The following is a 15,569-nucleotide window of genomic DNA, read 5'->3' as shown; positions in this document are numbered from 1 at the left end:
CTAATTCAGTCACAATCACCCCTCCACCATAAGTAAGGGATCAGAGGCTGCACTGAATACCGTGCAGCATGCGATTTAGTTAGAATTGTTGTGCTAATAAAGGCAAGAAAGCCTTTAGCTCCTTCAATAAATAGGTGCAGCTTTATCATACAAAAAGTTCATAAATTATGCAAAATATAAATTACAAAGAATAAATATGCACCTTGATTTGTAGGAAAATACATTACTTATATTTTACATAAATTACAAGTCTGTTTATTGGAGATTTTAAAAAGTCTCAATCTTAAAGGTGCATTTACATCACAAGTAGAAGGTGACTTGTCCTCAATTTTTTCTTTATTCAGTGTCGCTCGCAAGACCAACATTTATTGTCCACCCCTAATTGCTCGAGAAGGTAGTGTTTTTTTTTTATATGTCCAGGTGACTTGCTAGGTGTGAGGTTTGTTAAGAGTTAACCATCTAAGTGTGGGACTAGGGTGATGTATAGACCAGACTGAGTAAGGGAGGCAGGTTTTCTTCCCCAAAGGACTTTAGTGAACCAGTTGAGGGAACCGAAAGAACCTGCATTTATATAGCATCTTTGATGACCCCAGCACATCTCAAACATCTTATAACCAATGAATCACAAAGTGTAGTAGTCCCTGTTAAACTGTCGAAAATTTAGCAGCCAATTTGCAAACAGCAAGGTTTTACAAACAGTCATGAGTTAAATAAGCAGATTATCTATTTTAGGGACAAAACAGAAACTGCTGGAAATACTTAGCAGGTCAGATAGCATCCATGAAGAAGAAAACAGAGGTAGCAATTCAGACTGATGACTTGTCCTTAGAAGTCAGAAATTCTGATGAAAGGTCACAGACCTGAAAGGTTGGCAGCACTTTTTCTCTCTGCACAGCTGCTGCCTGATCTGCTGAGTATCTCAAGATTTACTGTTTTCAATTCCAGCATTTTACTTTTGAATCTGTTTTGGATGCTGTAGTGATGTTGGTTGCAGGATAAATATTGGCTAGGACACTTGAGAAGAGCTTCCCGTCTCATCTTCAAGAATCACATCCCTGGGATCTGAAAGGTCCACCTGAGGGCACGCGGATCCTCAATTTAACATTTTGTGCAGCTCCAAACATGCAGTGCTCCCTCAGTATTGCACTGGGAGGATCACTTCAGAACATGTGTACAAGTGACACAGAGTGGAACTTGAATTTTTGACCTTTGCCACCCACTGAGCAACAAAACGCTTTGCTATGTCCAAGGTGAAAAATTAATATAAGGTTTTGGCGCAAGGTTTGTGATGAGCAACAAAACAAGGTCACTACCCGCTGACTTTAAGATAATGATGAGAGATTAAGTGATCTCTCCAGTGAGAATTTCCCCTCTATCATCATGCTGTGGTACTGTAACTTATTGCAGCATGCTTACTTCTTGGCCTTTTGGCTAAGATCAAGCATCAGATCAAGCCCAAGATCAGGTGCAATGCCTTTTCTTGTCAACTTCTATCTTGTATGTCTCTTTTGTGGGGACTATGAGTTGGATTAAATTTGAATTGGCTTTTGGAACAAGCAAGGAGATGGATTAAGGACTTGCACTGTCCACTCTGTGCATCGGCTTTATAACTTTAAGAATTTCATTAAAATATATTTTTAAAGTAGGTTTTCCCCATCATGGAACCGAAGTGATGTCATCAAGCCATCCAAAAACAACCAATCACATTAAAAGGATTTTCACAGCCCACCAACAAGGAAAAGCACAAAAATAAAATTGCTCAAAAAACTTTTACATCCAACAAATCAAAGGTTGGGCCAAGACAGGGGGTAAAGGCAGAAGATGAGATATTCCCAAATAAAACTTGATTGAAAAAATTGCTCCAAAAAGATTTTAAAATCTGCCAAAGATGTATAGGTTAGGTGGATTTGGCCACCCTAAATTGCCCCTTAGTGTCCAAAGGTTGGGTGGGGTTACAGGGATCGGATGGGGAGAGGAGTGCGCCTAGTGTAATGACTTAGGCCAGACCTTTGAGATTGGCCAATGAGAATATAAGTTTCCTGATTAGTGGCCCCATCAGGGAACCCCTTTCTTTGTATCTAACAGGGAATGTCAGATCCTCTGCTCTCCCGGTGTAGACAGCAAGCTGAATGCACCTGGTTGTTTGGGTGTTGGGTTTGTAAATAATAGGAATTCTGGTGACGGGACTTCTGCCTCCGTGGACTTATTACACCTAGATAGGGTGCTCATTCAGAGGGTGGGTGCAGACTCGATGGGCTGAATGGCCTCCTTCTGCATTGTAGTAACTCTATGATAATCAAATGGAGACATTTAAAACACTCTTATAAATGTAATTATTTTCAGGGAGAGTTTTGTTGTTCGGGAATAATTACTCATGTCGTTGTTAAAATAAAAACCTTGAATCTGATTGAACAGGGTGTAACTTTTTAAAGAAGTTTCTAACAGGCATGTGGATGGGGTTGGGGGTGGGAAAGTTGAAGTTCTCGCTGATTTAAGTGACAAGCTAGTTCTGGAGGAGTCCACAGCGTAGCCTGTAATGGTATGTTAGTGACATACTGCAACTTCAGGATTTCCGTGCAAGAGTGCACATGGCCTGCACCCTGCTACAGGCTGCGCTATGGTCAGGGGATGCTGACTCTCAACACCCTCCACCCACCCAGTGCCATACCTCACAAAATCTGGGCCAATTTCAGGGAGAATGCGAAGTGAGGTTTGCATTTCATGTTCTCGGTGCAAGTGTGAGAGCTCAAGTTAAGTGGCGGCTTTAGTAGCAACGGTGAAAATATTTAAATGTTGGTCTGAAAATATACCCTTAAATTTAAAGAGGACAGACACCCTATGTTAGAAATAACTTATTCAACATTTGGACATTTTGACAGTGCCAACATATCACAATCGATTTTTTTAGCTTACATTTGATTTCCAGAACAGTATTGAGTCAAATGTGCTAAGCAGCATCCTGAACTTTTATGATCAGGAGAAAGAAACACGTGCAAGATTGCTGGACAATGTGCTGCGAAGTTTATCGGGAACATGCAGCGTTCCCACTTCCGGGAAGTCGTCGGTGAACAATCTCTTGATTCTCTCCTTCTCACCATATCTCTGCCTCCTGTTCTTCAACCGGCTCTGTTGCTTTCCAGTTGACGACAAGTGCTTGCGAGAGCTGGGGTGTTTTAAACCCAAAGGCTCAGCGTGGAGAGTTAAGCCTTTCTCACCAGCAGTGTGGACATCTCTGACCGCATCCTTAATCAGCTCCTGCCTCCTACTGCCATACAGCAGCCTCCCCAGGTCATGCATGAGTTGCATCTCACTCACTGACCTTCTGGGAATAACACAAAAACACAGATCAGAAAAATAAGGACACATCTAAAATTCATAAAACCTTTCTTGACCCTTGGACACCCCAAAGTGTGTTGCAGTCATTGAAGGACTTTTGTTTTACATGAGGTCCCTGTTACACAGTGGCACAATAGTTAGCACTGCTGCCTCATAGCTCCCGGGACCCGGGTTCAATTCCGGCCTCGGGTGACTGTCTGTGTGGACTTTGCACTTTCTCCCCATGTCTGCGTGGATTTCCTCCGGGTGCTCTGGTTTCCTCCCACAGTCCAAAGATGTGCAGGTTAGGTGGAATGGCTATGTTAAATTGCCCCTCAGTGTCCAAAAGGTTAGGCCGAGTTACTGCATTACAGGGATAGGGTGGGAGGTTGGAAAGCTTAACTAGGGTGCTCTTTCCAAGGGTCGGTGCAGACTCTATAGGTCGAATGGCCTCCTTCTTCACTGTAAATTCTATAATTCTAAGAGAAATGCAGCAGCCAATTCACACACAGACCCCATGAACAACAGTAAGGTAATTACCATCTGTATTGGGACATTCATTGGAAGATAAATGCTGGTCACTACACCAGATAGAAGTCACCTGCTTTCCTTTGAAATAATGTTATGGGGTCTTTTACTCTAATTGAGAAGGCAGACAGGACCTTGGTGTAACATCTTATCTGGAGGTACAGCACCAGAGTGTCAACTTCAATCTTTGTGCTCCAACCGGCAATGTGACTTTGATTCACATTATTATCATGAGTGAGCTTTGCACACAAGCAGTGGGAGAGACACTTCCTGAGTGAGACAGCCAGAGCGAGTGTTGGGATGGGGAATTTGAAACAGAGTGAGAATTCAGTGCTAAGCGGGAAGAGGTGCTTTTTGCTTTTTCTCCTTGCTTTGTAACTTTTTAAACCTTCAGTGAGTGGTTTTGCCATGCTGCAGCAGTTGAGGCTACAAGGGGGAAAACTGATTAGTAAGTAGTGGATAAGGTTGGTAAGTCTTTACTACTTTTATCACTTATCGTTGAAAACACTTTGTGGTTTATAATCTGTAAGGGCTGTAATTGGTAGTAACAAGGACCAGGAATGAAGGGCCTTAGAGAATTGGATATAAACTAATATCAAGCATCTTCTTAAGGTTTAATCTAAAGGGGCAAGTCATGGCAGGAGAGCTCAAAGCCGTGGTTTTCTTCTCTTGCTCCATGTGGAAAGCTGGAAACATATCCAGTGCCTGGGGTCAGCATGTGTGCAGGAAGTGTCTCCAACTGCAGCTTCTGGAAGCCTGGGGTTCGGATGTTGGAGTAGCAGCCGGGGGCATTGGAGCATCCACAAGGCAGAGAGTGTCAAAAATAGCATGTATAAAGAGGCAGGCTCAGACTCCACAGGTTGGCAGGGATGGATGACTACCAGGCAGTGAATCATAGAATAGAATCTCTGCAGTGCGAAGGAGGTCATTCGGCCCATCGAGTCTGCACCGGTCCTTGGAAAGGGCATCCTATTTGAGGCCATGACTCCTGGTAACCCTACCTAACCGTTTGGACATTAAGGGGTAATTTAGCATGGCCAATCTTTCTAACCTGCACATCTTTGGACTGTGGGAAGAGCACCCGGGGAAAACCACGCAGGCACGGAGAGACAGTGCAAACTCCACACAGTCACCCGAGGCCGGAATTGAACCTGGGTCCCTGGAGCTGTGAGGCAGCAGTGCTAACCAGTGTGCCCCCATGCCATTCAGTGCAGGAATCACCCTGCAAAACAGATTAACCTCTTTGGATACTGTGGAGTGGAATGACCTCTCGGGGGAAAGCATGAACAGCCAATTTTGTTGCACCATGGTTGGTTTTGTTGCAGATGGGATTCAATTGCAAGGGGAATAGATTTGCGTTTCTGTGGCCTTAAACAAGTTGAGGATGATATGTTGCCTCCCTGGTGCTAGGATTATGAAGCCTTGGAGTGGTTACAGGACATTCTGGAGGGGAGGGGGGTGAACAGCTAGGAGTTATGGTATACATTAGTACAGACGACGCGGGTTAAAAAAAGCAATGAGTTCCATAAAGTAGAATAATGGGAAGTTAGGAAGAAAGTTGAGAAGTCAGGCCTTAGGATTACTACCAATGCCACATGCTAGTCAGAGTATAATCAGCAGGATATGTTAGATAAATACATAGCTGAAGAGATAGTGTAAGGGGGAGCATTTCAGTTCTGAGATAGTGGGGCCAGTGCAAACTGGATAGGCAGGATCGGGACTGATGGCCTCAAGCGCGTATTTGCTAGGTTGGCTGGGGAGGTTTAAACTAAAAGGGCAGGGTGATGGGAACTTATGAAAGGAATCAGAGGAGCGAGAAAGCAAGGACAAAAACAAAAGACAGAAAGGGGAATAAGAAAAGTTGTCGGCAGAAACCAAGGGCCAGATTCAAACAGGGCCACAGTGAAAAATATTGGGAGTAGGACAAGTAATGTTAAAAAGACAAACCTAAAGGCTTTGTGCTTTAACGCACGGAGCATTTGCAATAAAGTGGATGAACTAATTGTGCAAATAGATGTAAATGGTTATGATATAATCGGGATTACAGGGATATGGCCGCAGGGTGACCAGTGATGGGAACTGAACATCTAGGGGTATTCAGTATTTAGAAAGTACAGACAAAAAGTTGCATTGCTGGTTAAAGAGGAAATTATAGAACATAGAACATAGAACGATACAGCGCAGTACAGGCCCTTCGGCCCTCGATGTTGCACCGACATGGAAAAAAATCTAAAGGCCATCTAACCTACACTATGCCCTTATCATCCATATGCTTATCCAATAAATTTTTAAATGCCCTCAATGTTGGCGAGTTCACTACTGTTGCAGGTAGGGCATTCCACGGCCTCACCACTCTTTGCGTAAAAAACCCACCTCTGACCTCTGTCCTATATCTATTACCCCTCAATTTAAGGCTATGTCCCTTCGTGCTAGCCACCTCCATCTGTGGGAGAAGGCTCTCGCTGTCCACCCTATCTAACCCTCTGATCATTTTGTATGCCTCTATTAAGTCACCTCTTAACCTTCTTCTCTCTAACGAAAACAACCTCAAGTCCATCAGCCTTTCCTCATAAGATTTTCCCTCCATACCAGGCAACATCCTGGTAAATCTCCTCTGCACCCGTTCCAAAGCTTCCACGTCCTTCCTATAATGAGGCGACCAGAACTGTACGCAATACTCCAAATGCGGCCGTACTAGAGTTTTGTACAACTGCAACGTGACCTCATGGCTCCGGAACTCAATCCCTCTACCAATAAAGGCCAACACACCATAGGCCTTCTTCACAACCCTATCAACCTGGGTGGCAACTTTCAGGGATCTATGTACATGGACACTGAGATCCCTCTGCTCATCCACACTACCAAGAATTTTACCATTAGCCAAATATTCCGCATTCCTGTTATTCTTTCCCAGCTCTGCAGCTTATCTATGTCCCTCTGTAACCTGCAACATCCTTCCGCACTGTCTACAACTCCACCGACTTTAGTGTCGTCTGCAAATTTACTCACCCATCCTTCTGCGCCCTCCTCTAGGTCATTTATAAAAATGACAAACAGCAACGGCCCCAGAACAGATCCTTGTGGTACGCCACTCGTAACTGAACTCCATTCTGAACATTTCCCATCAACTACCACTCTCTGTCTTCTTTCAACTAGCCAATTTCTGATCCACATCTCTAAATCATCCTCAATCCCCAGCCTCTGTATTTTCTGCAATAGCCGACCATGGGGAACCTTATCAAACGCTTTACTGAAATCCATATACACCACATCAACTGCTCTACCCTCGTCTACCTGTTCAGTCACCTTCTCAAAGAACTCGATAAGGTTTGTGAGGCATGACCTACCCTTCACAAAACCATGCTGACTGTCCCTAATCATATTATTCCTATCTAGATGATTATAAATCGTATCTTTTATAATCCTCTCCAAGACTTTACCCACCACAGACGTTAGGCTCACCGGCCTATAGTTACCGGGGTTATCTCTTCCCCTTCTTGAACAAAGGGACCACATTTGCTATCCTCCAGTCCTCTGGCACTATTCCTGTAGCCAATGATGACCTAAAAATCAAAGCCAAAGGCTCAGCAATCTCTTCCCTGGCTTCCCAGAGAATCCTAGGATAAATCCCATCCGGCCCCGGGGACTTATCTATTTTCACCTTGTCCAGAATTGCCAACACTTCTTCCCTACGCACCTCAATGCCATCTATTCTAATAGCCTGGGTCTCAGCATTCTCCTCCACAATATTATCTTTTTCTTGAGTGAATACTGACGAAAAGTATTCATTTAGTATCTCGCTTATCTCCTCAGCCTCCACACACAACTTCCCACCACTGTCGTTGACTGGCCCTACTCTTACCCTAGTCATTCTTTTATTCCTGACATACCTATAGAAAGCTTTTGGGTTTTCCTTGATCCCACCTGCCAAAGATTTCTCATGTCCCCTCCTTGCTCATCTCAGCTCTCTCTTTAGATCCTTCCTCGCTTCCTTGTAACTATCAAGCGCCCCAACTGAAACTTCACGCCTCATCTTCACATAGGCCTCCTTCTTCCTCTTAACAAGAGATTCCACTTCTTTGGTAAACCACGGTTCCCTCGCTCGACCCCTTCCTCCCTGCCTGACTGGTACGTACTTATCAAGAACATGCAATAGCTGTTCCTTGAACAAGCTCCACATATCCAATGTGCCCAACCCTTGCAGCCTACTTCTCCAACCAACACATCCTAAGTCATGTCTAATGGCATCATAATTGCCCTTCCCCCAGCTATAACTCTTGCCCTGCGGGGTATACTTATCCCTTTCCATCACTAACGTAAAGGTCACCGAATTGTGGTCACTGTTTCCAAAGTGCTCACCTGCCTCCAGATCTAACACCTGGCCTGGTTCATTACCCAAAACCAAATCCAATGTGGCCTCGCCTCTTGTTGGCCTGTCAACATATTGTGTCAGGAAACCCTCCTGCACACATTGTACAAAGAATGACCCATCTAATGTACTCGAACTATATCTTTTCCAGTCAATATTTGGAAAGTTAAAGTCTCCCATAACAACTACCCTGTTACTTTCGCTCTTTTCCAGAATCATCTTCGCCATTCTTTCCTCTACATCCCTAGAACTATTAGGTGGCCTATAGAAAACTCCCAACAGGGTGACCTCTCCTTTCCTGTTTCTAACCTCAGCCCATACTACCTCAGAAGAAGAGTCCCCATCTAGCATCCTTTCCGCCACCGTAATACTGTCCTTGACTAGCAGCGCCACACCTCCCCCTCTTTTGCCCCCTTCTCTGAGCTTACTAAAACACCTAAACCCCGGAACCTGCAACAACCATTCCTGTCCCTGCTCTATCCATGTCTCTGAAATGGCCACAACATCGAAGTCCCAGGTACCAACCCATGCTGCCAGTTCCCCTATTTCGTATACTCCTGGCATTGAAGTAGACACACTTCAAACCACCTACCTGAACACTGGCACCCTCCTGCGAAGTCAAATCTGTGCTCCTGACCTCTATACTCTCAATCTCCCGTACCCCAAAACTACAATCCAGGTTCCCATGCCCCTGCTGAATTAGTTTAAACCCCCCCAAAGAGCACTAACAAATCTCCCCCCCAGGATATTGGTGCCCCTCAGGTTCAGATGTAGACCATCCTATCTATAGAGGTCCCACCTTCCCCAGAAAGAGCCCCAGTTATCCAGAAATCTGAATCCCTCCCGCCTGCACCATCCCTGTAGCCACGTGTTTAATTGCTCTCTCTCCCTATTCCTCATCTCACTATCACGTGGCACGGGCAACAACCCAGAGATAACTCTGTTTGTTCTCGCTCTGAGCTTCCATCCTAGCTCCCTAAAGGCCTGCCTGACATCCTTGTCCCCTTTCCTACCTATGTCGTTAGTGCCAATGTGGACTACGACTTGGGGCTGCTCCCCCTCCCCCTTAAGGACCCGGAAAACACGATCCGAGACATCACGTACCCTTGCACCTGGGAGGCAACATACTAAACGTGAGTCTCTCTCGCTCCCACAAAATCTCCTATCTGTGCCCCTGACTATTGAGTCCCCAATTACTAATGTTCTACTCCTTTCCCCCCTTCCCTTCTGAGCAACAGGGACAGACTCCGTGCCAGAGGCCCGTACCCCATGGCTTACCCCTGGTAAGTCGTCCCCCCCACAAGTATCCAAAACGGTATACTTGTTACTCAGGGGAACGACCGCAGGGGGTCCCTGCACTGACTGCTTCTTCCCAGTCCCTCTTACAGTTACCCATCTATCTCCAGTCTTTGGTGTAACTACTTCCCTGAAGCTCCTATCTATGACCCCCTCTGCCTCCCGAATGATCCGAAGTTCATCCAACATTATCGCAACAGTGAGGAAGGATATTAGCTCTAACAATGTGGAATCTGTGTGGGTTGAGCTGAGAAACACCATGGAGCAAAAAGTATTAGTGTTGGGATTGGCATTAAACGGGAAATTAGAGACGCATGCGATAAAGGAACATCTGTAATTATGACTTATTTTAATCTGCATATAGATTGGGCAAATTAAATTAGTCGCAATAGCATAGAGGAAAAAATTATGGAGTGAATACGGACTGGTTTTCTGGACCAATACGTTGAGGAACAACGAGAAAATAGGCCATCTGAGACTGGATACTGTGTAATGCGAGTGGCAATCTAGTTGTGCGAGACCCCTTGGTGATGAGTGACAATAATATGATAAGAGTTCTTCATCAAGGTTGAGTGTCATGTGGATGATTCTGAGACTAGGGCCCTGAATCTTAATAAAGGAAATTACAATGTTATGAAGCAGGAGTTGGTAATTGGGAAGCATTACTTAAAGGGATGACAGGCGATAGGCAATGGCAAATATTCAAGGAGTGTATGAGAGAACTGCAACAATAGTTTATTCCTGTCTGGCACAAAGGTAAAACTGAAAGGATGACCTTTCATGGTTTACAAGTGAAATTAGAGATCGTATTCAATCAAGGGAAGAAGCAGATAAATTGGCCAAGAAAAACAACAGATCTGAGGATTGGGAGCAGTTTAGAGTTCAGTAAAGGAGGACCATGGGATTGATTAAGATTGGGAAAATAGAGTACAAGAGTAAACTTGCAGGGAACATAAAAACTGACTGTATAAGTTTTGAGAGGTACGTGAAGAGAAAAAGATTTGTGTGAACAAATGTAAGTTCCTTCCCGTCAGAAGGAGAAGAATTTATAATGGGGACAAAGAAATGGTTGAGCAACTAAATACATACTTTGGTTCTGTCTTCACAAATGAGGACACAAATAAGATACCAGAAATATTGGAGAATGTAGAGTTTAATTTTTTTAATATAAATTTAGAGTGCCCAATTCAGTTTTCTTTTCCAATTAAGGGGTAATTTAGCGTCACCAATCCACCTAGCCTGCACATCTTTTGGATTGTGGGGGCTAAACCCATGCAAACATGGGGAGAATGTGAAAACTCCACACGGACAGTGACCCAGAGCTGGGATCAAACCTGGGACCTCAAACCTACTGCGCCACCATGTTGCCCCTGAATGCAGAATTTAATGAGAGGGAGGAACTGAAGAAGTTCAATATTAGTAGAGAAGTGGAGTGGGATTCTCCATCCCGCCATCCCATTTTCCAGTATGGGACACCCCTGTCGGCAGCGGGATTCTCCGTTCCGGCAGGTGGCCAATAGGGTTTCCCACTGTGGCCATCCAACACCGTCGGTAAACCTGTGGTCATGGTGCGCTGCCAACGATGCAAAGGATCCTGCCGATGGAGAATCCCGCAGATGGTGGGATTGAAGGATGACAAATCCCCAGGTCCTGATAATCTATATCCAAGAACACTTAAGAAAGTCGCTCTAGAAATAGTTGATGCATTGGTGGTCATCTTCCAAGATTCTATAGACTCTGGAACAGTTCCTACAAATTGGAGGGTAGCTAATGTAACCCCGCTATTTAAAAAGGGAAGTAGAGAAGAAACAGGGAATTTATACATCATTAACGTCGGTATTAGGGAAAATTCTAGAATACACGAGCAAAGATTTTATAACAGAGCACTTAGAATACAGTGGCAGAATCGGACAGAGTCAGCATGGATTTATAAAAAGGAAATCATGCTTGACAAATCTACTGGAATTCTTTGAGTACGTAACTGGTAGAGTTGATGAGTGGGAGCCAGTGGATGTGATTTCATAGAATTTCATAGAATTTACAGTGCAGAAGGAGGCCATTCGGCCCATCGGGTCTGCACCAGCTCTTGGAAAGAGTACCCTACCCAAGCCCATACCTCCACCCTATCCCCATAACCCAGTAACCCCACCTAACACTAAGGGCAATTTCGACCCTGAGGGCAATTTAGCCTGGCCAATTCACCTAACCTGCACATCTTTGGACTGTGGGAGGAAACCGGAGCACCCGGAGGAAACCCACGCACACACGGGGAGAACGTGCAGACTCCACACAGACAGTGACCCAAGCCGGGATTCGAACCTGGGACCCTGGAGCTGTGAAGCATTTGTGCTAACCACTATGCTACCGTGCTGCCCACACATATGCGCGGATCCTCAGATTTATTTGGACTTTCAGAAGACTTTTGACAAAGACCCACATTATCCAGAGGGAGTGCAGTGAAGGGTTACCAGGCTGATTCCTGAGATGGCAGGACGGGCGTATGAGGACTGATTGAGTTGGTTGGGATTGAATTTGCTGGAGTTCAGAAGAATGAGAGGGGATCTCATAGAAACCTAGAAAATTGTAAGAGGACAAGACAGGGTAGATACAAGAAGGATGTTTCCGAGGGGTTTTTTTTGGGAGTGGAGGGGAGGTTGGTAGCAGGGCTCTCCATAATCACAGTCTGAGGATACAGGGTAAACCATTTAGGACAGAGATGAAGAGAAATTTCTTCACCCAGGGAGTGGTGAGTCTATGGAATTCGTTGCCACAGAAAGTAGTTGAGGCCAAAACATTGTGGCCGGGATTCTCCCAAATCGCGGCCAAGTTTTGACACCGGCGTCAAATCCAGCTCGAGCGACTCCGGCGTCAATGGGCCTCCAGGTCCAGGCATTCATCCCTTCCTAGGAGGCTAGTATGGTGCTGGAGTGGTGTCCACTGCTCAAGTACTCGAAAGCCAGCGCACCACGGCCGGGCGTGGGTCCACGCATGTGCACCATGGCCAGCGCGGGTCCGTGCATGCGTGCCATGGCCAACGAGGATCCGCGCATGCATGTGGGTTGCCGTCTCCGCGCCGGCCCCTGGGCAATATGGTGGAGCCCTACAGGAGCCTGACGCAGAGGAACATAGGCCCCACTGGAATTAACCCGCCCGCCGATCGGTAGGCCCCGATCGTGGGCCTGGCCACTGTGGAGGCACCCCCTGGGATTCTCCCCCCCCCCCCCCACACCCCCCCACACCCCCACAAGGACGGTCCCCGCAGCCAGCACTCCGAGGTCCCGCCGGGTAGGATCATACGTAACCCATGCCGGAGGAAGTCGGCCAAACTTGGCGGGCACTCGGACCAACGAGGCGCGGAGGTCACCGGGGGGGCCACTTTTAATAGCCCCCGACCGGCGTGTCGACGACCCCGCAGGCACAATTGCCGCCGATTCTCCGGTCACCGGAGAATCGTGGCGTGATTCTCGCTCCACCCCCAGGCGATTCTCCAACCCAGTGCGGGATCGGAGAATCCCGGCCTGTATGTTTTCAAGAAGCAGTTAAATAACGCACTTGAGGTGAAGGGGATCAAAGGACATGGGGGGAAGGGGGAGGTTGGATTCGGCTATTGAGTTGGATGGTCAGCCATGATCACCATTAATAGTGGAGCAGGCTCAAAGAGCCAAATGACCTCCTCCTGCAACTATTTTCTATGTTTCTATCTAATGGCAAGAAGGCTACCAACTGGCACACAGGTGAGGAGTTGGACAAATGAGTTAGACAGAGAAACTCAAATTATAAATGCTTATCTTCGACAGAGAATTTGTCGCATTTCATAACCATGGATATTAGGAGGAAATCTCCATAAATCACAAATCTTAGACAGTGAACTTCCTGATATTACAAAAACAGACCCCAGAGAGAGTATATGGAAATTTTACAAAGATGGGACCATGTCAAGAAATCACAAAGAGACCCTGGAGGGGTCTGGAAATTTCACAAATAATAGAATTTCCAAATATCCAGCACTTCAGATGTTAGCCAGAGAATCTTGAGAAATAACAAAGACAGATCTTAGACAGTGAATCGCCAGCAATGACAAACACAGATCCCACACAGTTCACAAATACTGATCTTAGTTGCACATGAAGCGATTGTGCTCACTGTTGTCATTTAAACGAATCTACGATCAAGGCATTCCTTATTTGTGATTTGCCGTGTCTTTACCTCATCGGCCGACTCTCTGACACTAAAGCGGTGCACAGGGTGCAGAGAACGATTAAACTCTGTGCTTGGGACTGATTTCCGAGCGAGCCCATTCTGAGACTGTAAAGAAAAACAGCAAAATCGATCGATGCACATCACCAGAGAAGTTCAATTATAGGACCGATTTAATGAATGTTAAGTATCGAACCAGAGGGCGCGCTGTCTTCTCGACTGAGATTGAAATAATTATGAATTCACTTGCACGAGCTATGGAAAAGAAACAACATCAATTCACCTGGTCGATTGACGAGATGCCTTGGGACGCTGTTGTAATTCATGACTTAAAGCGTTTTAGTTATAAGTGAAATTGTTGACTTTTCATTAACTCAAGACACCAGGTCAGAACTTTTAAAGTCAAGTTGCAATGATCTGCACCACCACAATCCTTGTTCATTAAAAAAAAATGCATTGCATTTCGAATAATGTGCTAAACTTTAGCAACACACGTCGTTCCAGCTGTGCTCTAACCTGTAATACTCACCCAAATCAACCTGCTGATCGATTTACAATTCCCCGCTTGTGTTTGTTGCTGGGATAACTTGCTCAGCTTGCCAGTGGGCACTTTGTGGGGGGTTTTATATGTGGGATGTGAGTGGGGGGTGGGGGGGGGTTAGATTGTTAAACGACTGATCACAGAACCCATCTAATGTGGGCTGGAGGTGTCAGATTGTCCTGCCTGTCAATCTGACAATCAGAGCATTGAACTCAGCAGAGCCTCTCGAAATCCCCATCTTTGTAGTATGAAATGCACCATGGAACCTTACAGCACAGGAGGAGGCCACTCAGCCCGTCATACCCGTGCCAGTCCTTTTAAAGAGCTATCCTATCCAATTAAGAGTTACACGCTCCCCCCCCCCCTCCCCCCCACCCCCCACCTTTCCCCACATCACTGCAATGGTTTCCCTTCAAGAATGTATCCAATTCTCCTTTGAAAGTTGCTGTTGAATTTGTTTCTACCATCCTTTCAGACAGTGCATTCCAGATCACAGCAACTCACTGAGTTTAAAAAAAACCCTCCTCTTGTCTCCTTACAAATTATCTTTGATCTGTGTCCTCTGGTCACTGAGCTCCACACCATTTCATTTATCAAAGTCCCCCATGGATTTGAACACATTTAATAAATTACCTCTTAACCTTCTCTGATCTAAGGAGACCAGTTTCAGTTTCTCTAGTCTCTATACATAACTGAAGACTCTCATCCCTAGTAACATGCTAGTAAATTCTTTCTGCCCTGCTTCTGAGGGCTTAACGTGCTTCCTAAAGTGTTGTGAACACATTCCAGCTAAGGCTTTACCAGTGTTTTATAAAGGTTCAGCATAACGTCCTTGCTTTTGCACTCTATGCCTCTATTTATAATTATACCATTTTAAAATGAATCATACTTTTAAAATTTGGAATTATGTGTGACGTTAATTAATAAAGGGATGACTTTTGAATGTATCTTACTAAATTAAGTTTCTCCCCAAGAGCAATATATATTTTTTGTAAATAGATCTTATTGCAAAGTATGTACAGTGTTTTGGCAGCATTTACCACTTGACAAAGACTCTATGAGGTTACAAACTAGATTTAGCCATACAGATGTTTCCAAGTGCAGGCAGTGTGAGAGACAGGCGTCATAAATATACAATAGTCTTTAATAAATCCAAAGGAAATTGAGGAGAAACATTTTTACTCAGACAGTGATGAGAATGCGAAACTTGCTACCATATCTTTTTATTAAAACAGTAACAAATATATACACAGCCAAACAGTACAAACAGTCATTTTGTGTTGGAGAAACAGGGTACTCTCCCCTCAATACCAATGTACCCGG

General features: G+C 45.1%; 1 protein-coding gene across 1 annotated transcript; it reads right to left on the bottom strand.

Annotated features, from left to right (window-relative positions):
* Positions 1–2,973: 2,973 nt before the first annotated feature.
* On the bottom strand, positions 2,974–14,292 carry LOC119970945 (parathyroid hormone-like). Its single transcript, XM_038806056.1, has 3 exons — positions 14,235–14,292; positions 13,715–13,813; positions 2,974–3,322 (listed from the first exon to the last, which is right to left on the bottom strand). Exons 2-3 carry the CDS (start codon positions 13,804–13,806, stop codon positions 2,974–2,976), a joined length of 441 nt encoding a protein of 146 aa, XP_038661984.1. The 5' UTR covers positions 13,807–13,813; positions 14,235–14,292.
* Between the last annotated feature and the right edge of the window lie 1,277 nt (positions 14,293–15,569).

The sequence above is a fragment of the Scyliorhinus canicula genome, chromosome 9, assembly GCF_902713615.1.
Source record: "Scyliorhinus canicula chromosome 9, sScyCan1.1, whole genome shotgun sequence".
Lineage (NCBI taxonomy): Eukaryota > Metazoa > Chordata > Chondrichthyes > Carcharhiniformes > Scyliorhinidae > Scyliorhinus > Scyliorhinus canicula.
Note: the sequence above shows the minus strand (reverse complement) of the source record. Positions and strands in the feature narration are given on the sequence as shown.

Bases quoted from the DNA above. Each gene is read 5' to 3' on its own strand.
- LOC119970945 (XM_038806056.1), bottom strand. From the start codon at position 13,806: ATGGGCTCGCTCGGAAATCAGTCCCAAGCACAGAGTTTAATCGTTCTC. The intron at 3,323-13,714 runs GTAAAGACACGG...TGTTATTCCCAG, and splicing joins TCAGAGAGTCGGCCGATGAG to AAGGTCAGTGAGTGAGATGC.